The 12,155-nt window shown below is 44.5% G+C and overlaps 1 protein-coding gene across 2 annotated transcripts in view; it reads left to right on the top strand.

The window, feature by feature from the left end:
• The window catches only part of LOC130356191 (arf-GAP with SH3 domain, ANK repeat and PH domain-containing protein 3-like), a 151,183-nt gene that overhangs the window by 9,350 nt on the left and 129,678 nt on the right, over nt 1-12,155 (top strand). Inside the window, exon 1 of one of the 2 annotated variants that reach the window (XM_056557347.1) lies at nt 10,542-11,042. The exons of the other annotated variant lie outside the window; for it this stretch is intronic. Within the exon in view, the coding sequence (XP_056413322.1) occupies nt 10,920-11,042 (123 nt within the window). The 5' untranslated portion in view covers nt 10,542-10,919. Of the gene's footprint in view, nt 1-10,541; nt 11,043-12,155 lie in introns of those variants that run through there. 2 annotated transcript variants of the gene reach the window in all.

Raw genomic sequence — 12,155 nt, 5'->3', positions numbered from 1 at the left:
ATAATAAAAAAAAATAAAAATAATAAATAAATAAATAAATAATAATAAATATCAACTAAAGCAATTTATATTATAATCATAGATAATTCTTATGCCATTATTATTATGTATCATCAATAGGAACCATTTGTTTGTTATTTCAAATATTTACCAGACTCAATATACGCGTAACCATAGTGACGAGTACGCACCAAGGAGCCCATAAAATGGGGCCCAGTATTTCTGTATAACCCCGATGAGATACCTATTTTCTCCCACATAATATAATAGAGTACATGATTAGGCAAAGGGGAACACACCCCAACATATCTCGATGGACCCACATTATTTCATCATATCATACCACATGTACACATAATCCACACAGTACCACACAGTTATTCTTCATCCTCTACCTAATAGACCACAGGTATCTCCTTCAAACTTCGTATATTGTCATGTAACTATATTTTGTTGAACAGACTATAACAGTTATTTATAACCAATTAATCAAAGATTAGTGTCATATATATGTACAGTATACATAGTGCGGCCAAATATAACCCCCACCAACTCGCCCCACCCCAACATATTTCTGGTGATTCTTGCTTTGTAGGGCAAAAACATCTCCAAGAGCCCATTGTCCATTATCTCCCGTGTCACCCATCAATATGAGCACATTCTGAGTTGTTCCCAGACATAGCGTTTCTTAGTGTTACCCATCAATATGAACACATTCCCCATATCTTCTACACATAACATATCCTAGGGAGTCCAAGTCTCCTCGTGGCCAGGATCGTACTCTCATAGGGTCGAATGTCCTCTGATAGCATTTAGATGTCCTCATCACTCCAGTTATTTCACACTCTCCAATCTTTATCTGCCTCAATATATGGATGTTATATAAACAGGTGATCTAGAATATCAATGTAATATAGATTATTAGAATTTGGAAAATATGTACCAACAGTTCCGAATATCCTCCTTAATCCTGATCTCTGGGGATCTAGTATTGTAATTCCTGGGGCGCATGAATCAGTTCATAAGCGTGAAATCAGAATCTGGTGTGCACCATAGTCTACATAAACTGTATACTAATCTCAATAATAAGGTGGGGTAATTGTGCGTGTCCCCCATCCCAAAACCACCCCAGCGTGAATAAATGATAACTAACTACCCATCCCTCAATCCCTAATAATGTCGTGGTGTGCCAACTAATTCTATTATGAAGATTGGAAGCTGTAGGTGTGCGCCCAGACACACTATAGTGCATACCAGCGCCCACCCACCTCCCCCAATACAGTGTATTATGTGAATAAACCTGTGTATCTGTGTAGGTAGTGTGTTAGTAATGTGCAACCCAATACAATGATCCCTGTGTGCTGAATATTGAATGTACTACCCAACCCCCCCCCCCCCCCCCCCCCCCCCCCCCCAAAAACCACACTAACCTCTATGGTTACAACCACCCTCATCCACTCGTGCCTCGCAGTGCCACCATCACCATAGACCCACCACTCAAGTCAATATATTTAGACTTTATAATTACAGGCCCATCACCAGATCCATCCCATATATGTGTCCCCAGATAGAGTCAAGGAATCCCAAAAATAAGATTCAAGGAGGAAGAGTACCAACATAGATTAAATAAAGTAGATTGGATTGGATTAGAGTGGAAAAGATTATGATAGTATTTAAAATGAGTTGGAAAGAACACTTACCCCAAGAAGCCTGTAAACAGGAGTTCTTCATTCAGACCACGTGGTGTCTCTGTCCCCAAGTCATAGATCCACTTTGACTCCGCTTGTAGGAGCTTCCTTGTCACTGGACCACCCCTAATGTTAGTAGTTATTTTTTCAAGGCCAACCACTCGTAGCCCAATAGATTTTCCTGCATGATACTTCAAAAAATGCCCTGCAACAGAAGTAAGGGGTTTGTACAGTGTTGCGTCACGTCTGGCCAGGGCTATGGTCGAGAGGTGTTTTTGCACCCTCTTCCGCAGCTGCTGGCCAGTTTGACCCACATAGGTCTTTCCGCATGGGCAGATCAATGCATATATTACCTGGGTGGTTTTGCAGTTGATGTAATCTCTCAGGGGAAAGTCTTGTCCGTTAGTCCGATTGACGAACTTCTCCGTGGGTGTCATATGTTGACACACACTACAACTTCCACATGGGAAGGAACCCTTCAGTTTTCTTCCTCTCCCCAGGCTTCTTGTCGGTCTCTGGAAATGACTCTTTGTGAGTATATCTTTTAAGTTGGGAGCTCTCTTCGCTACCACCAGAGGTGTCTTGGGAATAATCCCACGAATCCTATTGTCCGACTGTAGTATGCTCCAGTTGTCCTGCAGAATTTTCCTCAAACCTGACCATTGGTTATTGAACGTCGTCACAAACCTCAGGGAATCATCCTTTCTTTTCTTGTCTTTTCTGTTGGTTTTAAGTAACATCTGGCGGTCAGAGCTATTGGCCCTCTGATATGCCTTGGAAATCACCTTTTTCGGGTAGCCTCGTTCACGGAATCTGGAAGTCAAGTTTGAGGCTTCCATCTTGAAGTCTGGGTTTTCCGTGCAATTGCGCTTCACCTCAAAAACTGCCCCACTGGAATCCCTCGTCGTGTATGTTCTGGATGGAAAGATGCATAGTGAAGCAAACTGTTTGTAGCTGTTTCCTTTCTGTATAGTTTCGTCATCAGGCAGTCATCCTTTTTCGTAATCCGGAGGTCCAAAAATTCAACTGTATTGGGGGAGATGGAGAAAGTTAGAGAAATATTCAGGTCATTGTGGTTGAGGGAGGAGATAAACTCAAGACACTCCTCCCTCGAACCCTGCCAAATAAATAAAATATCATCTATGAATCTGAACCAATGCAAAACCCGATCAAAGTACCGCGACGGGTACACACACGCCCCCTCCCACCAACCCAAAAAGAGGTTGGCGAAGGAGGGGGCACAGCGAGCACCCATCGCGGTACCAGACACCTGTAAATAAAAATGACTGTCAAAAACAAAATAATTGTGGCGAAGAACAAAATCCAGAAGTTGCAAAACAAATAAATCCAAGTCTAATGCTCTCTCTCCATCTCCCCTTTCCTCCAGGAAGTGTGAGACCGCTCTAATCCCATGGTCATGGGCAATATTAGAGTAAAGGGACTCCACATCACAGGTAACAAGATAAACTTCATCCGGTAAAGATATACCCTGAATAGCCTCAATTAAATGGCTGGAGTCCCGAATGTAAGATGGTAAGTTCCTGACCATAGGCTGTAGATGGTAATCAACAAACTCACATGCCTTTTCACACAGACTGCCTATGCCCGAAACTATTGGGCGTCCAGGTGGGTCCACTAGTCTCTTATGTACCTTAGGAAGCATGTAAAAGGTAGCAACACAAGGTTCTCTCACCTGCATAAAATCATGTTCTCTCTTGGATCGCACACCTACAGCTTCCAATCTTCATAATAGAATTAGTTGGCACACCACGACATTATTAGGGATTGAGGGATGGGTAGTTAGTTATCATTTATTCACGCTGGGTGGTTTTGGGATGGGGGACACGCACAATTACCCCACCTTATTATTGAGATTAGTATACAGTTTATGTAGACTATGGTGCACACCAGATTCTGATTTCACGCTTATGAACTGATTCATGCGCCCCAGGAATTACAATACTAGATCCCCAGAGATCAGGATTAAGGAGGATATTCGGAACTGTTGGTACATATTTTCCAAATTCTAATAATCTATATTACATTGATATTCTAGATCACCTGTTTATATAACATCCATATATTGAGGCAGATAAAGATTGGAGAGTGTGAAATAACTGGAGTGATGAGGACATCTAAATGCTATCAGAGGACATTCGACCCTATGAGAGTACGATCCTGGCCACGGAGGAGACTTGGACTCCCTAGGATATGTTATGTGTAGAAGATATGGGGAATGTGTTCATATTGATGGGTAACACTAAGAAACGCTATGTCTGGGAACAACTCAGAATGTGCTCATATTGATGGGTGACACGGGAGATAATGGACAATGGGCTCTTGGAGATGTTTTTGCCCTACAAAGCAAGAATCACCAGAAATATGTTGGGGTGGGGCGAGTTGGTGGGGGTTATATTTGGCCGCACTATGTATACTGTACATATATATGACACTAATCTTTGATTAATTGGTTATAAATAACTGTTATAGTCTGTTCAACAAAATATAGTTACATGACAATATACGAAGTTTGAAGGAGATACCTGTGGTCTATTAGGTAGAGGATGAAGAATAACTGTGTGGTACTGTGTGGATTATGTGTACATGTGGTATGATATGATGAAATAATGTGGGTCCATCGAGATATGTTGGGGTGTGTTCCCCTTTGCCTAATCATGTACTCTATTATATTATGTGGGAGAAAATAGGTATCTCATCGGGGTTATACAGAAATACTGGGCCCCATTTTATGGGCTCCTTGGTGCGTACTCGTCACTATGGTTACGCGTATATTGAGTCTGGTAAATATTTGAAATAACAAACAAATGGTTCCTATTGATGATACATAATAATAATGGCATAAGAATTATCTATGATTATAATATAAATTGCTTTAGTTGATATTTATTATTATTTATTTATTTATTTATTATTTTTTATTTTTTATTATTTTTTATTATTATTTTTTATTTCTTTATACATATATATATATATATATATATTTTTTATAACACTATATTATTATTACATTTATAGTCTTATGTGTACTTTATGTGATTTTGTATTCACGTTAATTTATAATTTATACTCACGGGGAGTCATAATCACTTGGATTTATTATCATGAATTTTTATAGGGAATGGTGTACGAATTCATTTAGGGATATGAATTATATATATATTGTTATTTAATCATTCTTTCAGTATTTTAATTTTATTATCATTATTTATTGATCTTAAATTGTCTATAAAATCTTCTATATATATATATTTTTTGTTTATAATATTGGTTTATTGAAACACATAGTACTGGGGAACCACTATTTGAAAGACGATAGATGAATTAATTTGTGACCATAGTAATAGAGCGCACAGCTGCAAATGTTACACATAGGGGATTGTTAGGACGTAGCCCAAGAATGAATGAATGACTAAGTGTAATCTGGAGCGCACTGCGCAAGCGCAAGTAATGAATTTTGTAGTATGGAGTGCGCATGTGTGGATGACGTTTTAGAGTTGTGGGTGTGATCTGGAAGTTTGGATTACGGAGTGGTTGACATGTGGAGCTATGGGCACGACCCGGAAGTTCAAGCGAGCGACAGCGCCCGGGTAGGAGACCCGGAAGTAGAATTCGGACATGAAACCACAGAGACTCACAGGTATCTCCTTCTGGTCAAACAGACCTTTGTAATTAAATTGATTATGGAGTGTATATAAGACAGATGTAGGGAAATAGAAGCACAACACCCCTGAGGAAGTTGCCGACGGGCAACGGAACGCGTGGGGTCTTTAGGGGGGCACTTGCCTGGTAACACCTCCATTAACCGTCCTGTGTCACTTCACCACTACTTGCTACATGAGAATACAGGTTGTATATGGGCTGTTGTGATGAATTTAGTGTCATGCGGTAGTTTATTTGTATGACATAGGGACGATATTGATGTACTGTATTAGGCATGTGCCCTGGGTGGGGATCCCCTTGTTGAGGGAGCTCACCCCGTTTTTGTGCTTTGGCTGCTTTTAGGCCTGTTTTAAATGTTTTTAAAACAATTTTGTCTGTCTCTTTGATTCATGTATTAATAAAAGTACTCTTTTTGATATCTATGGGTGTGCGCTGTTTTGCGAATAACAGGAAATCTTGATCCCTCCAGCAGATGCCTCCATTCCTCAAGTGCTAATTTAATGGCTAGAAGCTCTCGATCCCCGATGGAGTAGTTCCTCTCCGCTGGAGAGAAGGTCCTAGAGAAAAAACCACAAGTGACAGCATGCCCGGAAGGATTTTTTTGTAGAAGAACAGCTCCAGCTCCTACTGAGGAGGCATCAACCTCCAATAGGAAGGGTTTGGAAGGGTCAGGTCTGGAGAGCACGGGAGCCGAAGAAAAGGCAGACTTGAGTCGTTTAAAGGAGTCTTCTGCTTGAGGAGGCCAGGACTTGGGATCAGCATTTTTCTTGGTTAAAGCCACGATAGGAGCCACAATGGTAGAAAAATGTGGAATAAATTGCCTGTAATAATTGGCGAACCCCAAAAAGCGTTGGATAGCACGGAGTCCGGAGGGGCGTGGCCAATTTAAGACGGCAGAGAGTTTGTCTGGATCCATCTGTAGTCCCTGGCCAGAGACCAAATATCCTAGAAAAGGAAGAGATTGGCATTCAAACAGACATTTCTCAATTTTGGCATAGAGTTGGTTGTCACGAAGTCTCTGAAGAACCATACGGACATGCTGGCGGTGTTCTTCTAGATTGGCAGAAAAAATTAGGATATCGTCCAGATATACCACAACACAGGAGTATAACAGATCACGAAAAATTTCATTGACAAAGTCTTGGAAGACGGCAGGGGCATTGCACAGTCCAAAGGGCATGACCAGATACTCAAAGTGTCCATCTCTGGTGTTAAATGCCGTTTTCCACTCGTCCCCCTCTCTGATGCGGATGAGGTTATAGGCGCCTCTTAAGTCCAATTTAGTGAAGATGTGGGCACCTTGGAGGCGATCAAAGAGTTCAGAGATGAGGGGTAAGGGGTAGCGGTTCTTAACCGTGATTTTATTAAGACCGCGGTAGTCAATGCAAGGACGTAGGGAGCCATCTTTTTTGGACACAAAGAAAAATCCGGCTCCGGCAGGAGAGGAGGATTTACGGATAAAGCCCTTTTTTAGATTCTCCTGGACGTATTCGGACATGGCAAGAGTCTCTGGGGCAGAGAGAGGATAAATTCTGCCCCGGGGTGGAGTAGTACCCGGGAGGAGGTCGATAGGGCAATCATAAGGCCTGTGAGGAGGTAGAGTCTCAGCTTGTTTTTTGCAGAAAACATCCGCGAAGTCCATATAGGCCTTAGGGAGACCGGTTACTGGAGGAACCACAGAGTTACGGCAAGGGTTACTGGGAACCGGTTTTAGACAGTTCTTGGAACAAGAGGACCCCCAACTCTTGATCTCCCCAGTGGACCAATCCAGGGTTGGGGAATGAAGTTGAAGCCAGGGAAGTCCAAGGAGAATCTCCGAGGTGCAATTGGGGAGGACCAAAAGTTCAATCCTCTCATGATGAGATCCGATGCTCATAAGAAGGGGCTCCGTGCGGAAACGTATGGTACAGTCCAATCTTTCATTATTTACACAATTGATGTAGAGGGGTCTGGCGAGACTGGTCACTGGGATGTTGAACCTGTTGACGAGAGAGGCCAAAATAAAATTTCCTGCAGATCCAGAGTCCAAGAAGGCCACTGTAGAGAAGGAGAAGGCAGAGGCAGACATCCGCACAGGCACAGTAAGACGTGGAGAAGCAGAGTAGACATCAAGGACTGTCTCACCTTTGTGCGGAGTCAGCGTACGTCTTTCCAGGCGGGGAGGACGGATAGGACAATCCCTCAGGAAGTGTTCGGTACTAGCACAGTACAGGCAGAGGTTCTCCATACGGCGTCGTGTCCTCTCTTGAGGTGTCAGGCGAGACCGGTCGACCTGCATAGCCTCCACGGCGGGAGGCACAGGAACAGATTGCAGGGGACCAGAGGAGAGAGGAGCCGAGGAGACGAAACGCCTCGTGCGAACAGAGTCCATATCTTGGCGGAGTTCCTGACGCCTTTCAGAAAAACGCATGTCAATGCGAGTGGCTAGGTGAATAAGTTCATGTAGATTAGCAGGAATTTCTCGTGCGGCCAGAACATCTTTAATGTTGCTGGATAGGCCTTTTTTGAAGGTCGCGCAGAGGGCCTCATTATTCCAGGACAATTCTGAAGCAAGTGTACGGAATTGTACGGCATACTCGCCAACGGAAGAATTACCCTGGACCAGGTTCAACAGGGCAGTCTCAGCAGAAGAGGCTCGGGCAGGTTCCTCAAAGACACTTCGGATTTCCGAGAAGAAGGAGTGTACAGAGGCAGTGACGGGGTCATTGCGGTCCCAGAGCGGTGTGGCCCATGACAGGGCTTTTCCGGACAGAAGACTGACTACGAAAGCCACCTTAGACCTTTCAGTGGGAAACAGGTCCGACATCATCTCCAGATGCAGGGAACATTGGGAAAGAAAGCCACGGCAAAACTTAGAGTCCCCATCAAATTTGTCCGGCAAGGATAAGCGTATCCCAGGAGCGGCCACTCGCTGCGGAGGAGGTGCAGGAGCTGGCGGAGGAGATGACTGCTGAAGCTGTGGTAGCAACTGTTGTAGCATAACGGTCAGTTGAGACAGCTGTTGGCCTTGTTGCGCTATCTGTTGTGACTGCTGGGCGACCACCGTGGTGAGGTCAGCGACAACTGGCAGAGGAACTTCAGCGGGATCCATGGCCGGATCTACTGTCACGATGCCGGCTGGCAGGTAGTGGACCCTCTGTGCCAGAGAGGGATTGGCGTGGACCGTGCTAGTGGACCGGTTCTAAGCCACTACTGGTTTTCACCAGAGCCCGCCGCAAAGCGGGATGGTCTTGCTGCGGCGGTAGTGACCAGGTCGTATCCACTAGCAACGGCTCACCTCTCTGGCTGCTGAAGATAGGCGCGGTACAAGGGAGTAGGCAGAAGCAAGGTCGGACGTAGCAGAAGGTCGGGGCAGGCAGCAAGGATCGTAGTCAGGGGCAACGGCAGAAGGTCTGGAAACACAGGCAAGGAACACACAAGGAACGCTTTCACTGGCACTAAGGCAACAAGATCCGGCAAGGGAGTGCAAGGGAAGTGAGGTAATATAGGGAAGTGCACAGGTGAAAACCCTAATTGGAACCACTGCGCCAATCAGCGGCGCAGTGGCCCTTTAAATCGCAGAGACCCGGCGCGCGCGCGCCCTAGGGAGCGGGGCCGCGCGCGCCGGGACAGAACAGACGGGGAGCGAGTCAGGTAGGGGAGCCGGGGTGCGCATCGCGAGCGGGCGCTACCCGCATCGCGAATCGCATCCCGGCTGGCAGCAGGATCGCAGCGCCCCGGGTCAGAGGACGTGACCGGAGCGCTGCAGCGGAGGGAGTGAAGCGAGCGCTCCGGGGAGGAGCGGGGACCCGGAGCGCTCGGCGTAACAAGAAGCTAATAACTATTGGAAGGATTACGATTTTTTAATAGAAATAATTTACAAATCTGTTTAACTTTCTGGAGCCAGTTGATATATAAAAAAAAGTTTTTGCCTGGAATACCCCTTTAACTTTCTGGCACCAGTTAATTTAAAAAGAAAATGTTTTCCAGTTTTTTTTTAAGAGCCAAGGAACGTGCTCTCGAATCACCCAAAGTGCGAGAAAAAGTGCAAACGTGTAACACTAAAAAAATGTGCACAGAGGATGTGGTCTATCGCAAGCCCCTCTCTGATAGGAGAGAGCCCCCCCAACAAACCTTACCCTTCACCTTCGGACCAAAAGGTACCTGCGAGGTTCCAGGTTCGATGTCCCTTTTCGCCGAAGCTACTAAGGGACCACAAATGCTCCCGGCATCCCCCTTGGCGTTAGCAAGGTATATGCCCGCAGAGCCGATAACGGTAGGTACCCTGCCAAAGCAGGAGTACCCGGGGTGTTTGCAGGGAGGTGAGGAACCTAATGGCCACACACACCTCCCCTAGACCGCCATGAGGGACACCCAGAAGGGAATCCTGACAAATCCTGTGGACACAACACACAAAAAGTGACACAGGGAGACAAAAAGAAATAAGTGAATATGTGCAGATATACTGACCGGACATCCGGCCGGATCAATAAAAATGTCTCTGATCCTGGCCAGAAGGCCGGCAATCAAGAGGTGAAATGTTTTCCAGTGGAGTACCCCTTTAAGGGTGCATTCCCACATGCCAAAACTCAGAATAAAAAAGGATGGTTCCCTCCTTTTACAATCCGCTCCTGACAGTGAGAGACAAACACAACCACAGCCCTATAGGACAATAGAACACAAGAGCAAAAACAAACAAGGGAGGGGATATATAAGATTTGGGGAAAGGGAGATAAGAGTTAAACGTGAGAATACTATTTGTGTAGAGAGTCATTAAAAGTTACTGGTGCGGGGAAAAAAGGAACCCTCCCCTCCCCCCGCCCTATAATAGATATTTATATAAATGTATCACTGACATAAACAGTGACAAATAATATAATACGTAAACAAATAAATTCCTAGAACAGTGTTTCCAAACCAGAGTGCCTCCAGCTGTTGCAAAACTACAACTCCCAGCATGCCCGGACAGCCTCCGGCTGTCCGGGCATGCTGGGAGTTGTAGTTTTGCAACAGCTGGAGGCACCCTGGTTGGGAAACACTGCCCTAGAGGAACTTGCAGCTGTCGTTCCCCTGTATACACGGGCACAGGTCATACAGTTGTGCAGAATACTTTTACAGTAGAGAACATGCTCAGACTCTGCTCCTTAGACCGGCTGGTCATGTGACTGGGATAGGCCCGGGGAGAGGGGGGGGGGAGGAGGAGGGGGGAAAGTAAGGAGGGAGAGGAGAGACCCCCTTCTCCTGTGAAGTGAATCTGACTGGAAGACGGTCCTTTTGATGGGTGCGCAGCTAATCCCCATTTTAGGGAGACTAGCGACACATATTCAGGACTATAAGGAAAAGCCTTCCCACATGAGAGACAGTGAAGTACAGGGCGGCATTCTAGACTCACAATGCCAACTTCAGGGAGTCTAAAGAAGATCCGACTGGAGGCATAGAATGCACAGAGTCACCTCACAGAGTGGAGCTGCGGCAGTGTGTCCTGGAGAGCTGTCCTGAGATCCTGCAGGGACTGTGCCCAATGCTGAGGACCCTACACATCCTCTTAGGTCCCTGAAGGAGCTGGGCACCATGCCAGATAACACACCATTGTCCCTATTTCAGGAGGTTTCTGCAGAACATCTCCAGGGACCATTATCCAGTGTCCTGGGCAGAGTGCAGAAGTGCAGACAGGGAGTGAGCGCCCTTGAGGAGGTGAGTGTGAGGCCAATAGGGCTATAGCCACTATATACAGTATATATATATATGTGTGTGTGTGTGTGTGTGTATATATATATATATATATATATATATATATATATATGTGTGTATATATATATTTGTGTGTGTGTATATATATATATATACATATATATATATATATATATATATATATATATATATATGCTACTTGTCAGTTTTCCATACACTTCTTAGTTTCTTGCATGTCTTTGTTTTGGTTGTGGTGTCCCCTTGTGTGTCATTATGTCACACCTTGTGGGCGAGCAGGGTGTGTTCAGTAGGGTGAGTATTGAAGGGGTTTTTATTTCCGCGTGCCGATGGCTATCAAATAGTTACCTAAGTCCCATCCCCCTCCCCTCATAAAACTCTTTACCTTACAGTGTCAGACAACAACACTGTCGCATCCTATAGGAACGCTGGAATGTGTAAGCCACTAAAAGTTGTAACTTTTGCGCTCTTACAGTAGAACTCAATTTAAAGTAGACACATCAGTAGTGCAAAACTATCCCTGACTTTAAATGGGTTATTCAGGAAAAAACTTTTTTTATATATATATCAACTGGCTCCAGAAAGTTAAACAGATTTGTAAATGACTTCTATTAAAAAATCTCAATCCTTTCAGTACTTATGAGCTGCTGAAGTTGAGTTGTTCTCTTCTGTCCAAGTGCTCTCTGATGACACGTGTCTCAGGAACCGTACAGTTTAGAAGCGAATCCCCATAGCAAACCTCTTCTACTCTGTGCAATTCCTGAGGCAAGCAGAGATGTCAGCAGAGAGCACTGTTGCCAGACAGAAAACAACAACTCAACTTCAGCAGCTGATAATTATTGAAAGGATTAAGATTTTTTAATAGAAGTACAAAATACAAATCTGTTTCACTTTCTGGAGTCAGTTGATATATATATATATATATATATATATATATATATATATATAAATAGTTTTTCCCTGGAATACCCCTTTAAGGCGAAAAATATGATCACCTGACCAAAAAAAAGAAAAAATGCTCCAATGTTACATTATGCCACTTGAGTTGTGTTCCAGTGCCCATCCCAGTTCCTGAAAAGCTGTACCCCTGATATATAC

Source organism: Hyla sarda, chromosome 2, assembly GCF_029499605.1.
Source record: "Hyla sarda isolate aHylSar1 chromosome 2, aHylSar1.hap1, whole genome shotgun sequence".
Taxonomy (NCBI): Eukaryota; Metazoa; Chordata; class Amphibia; order Anura; family Hylidae; genus Hyla; species Hyla sarda.
The sequence above is the reverse complement of the archived record's forward strand: the minus strand, read 5'-3'. Positions and strand labels throughout refer to the sequence as shown.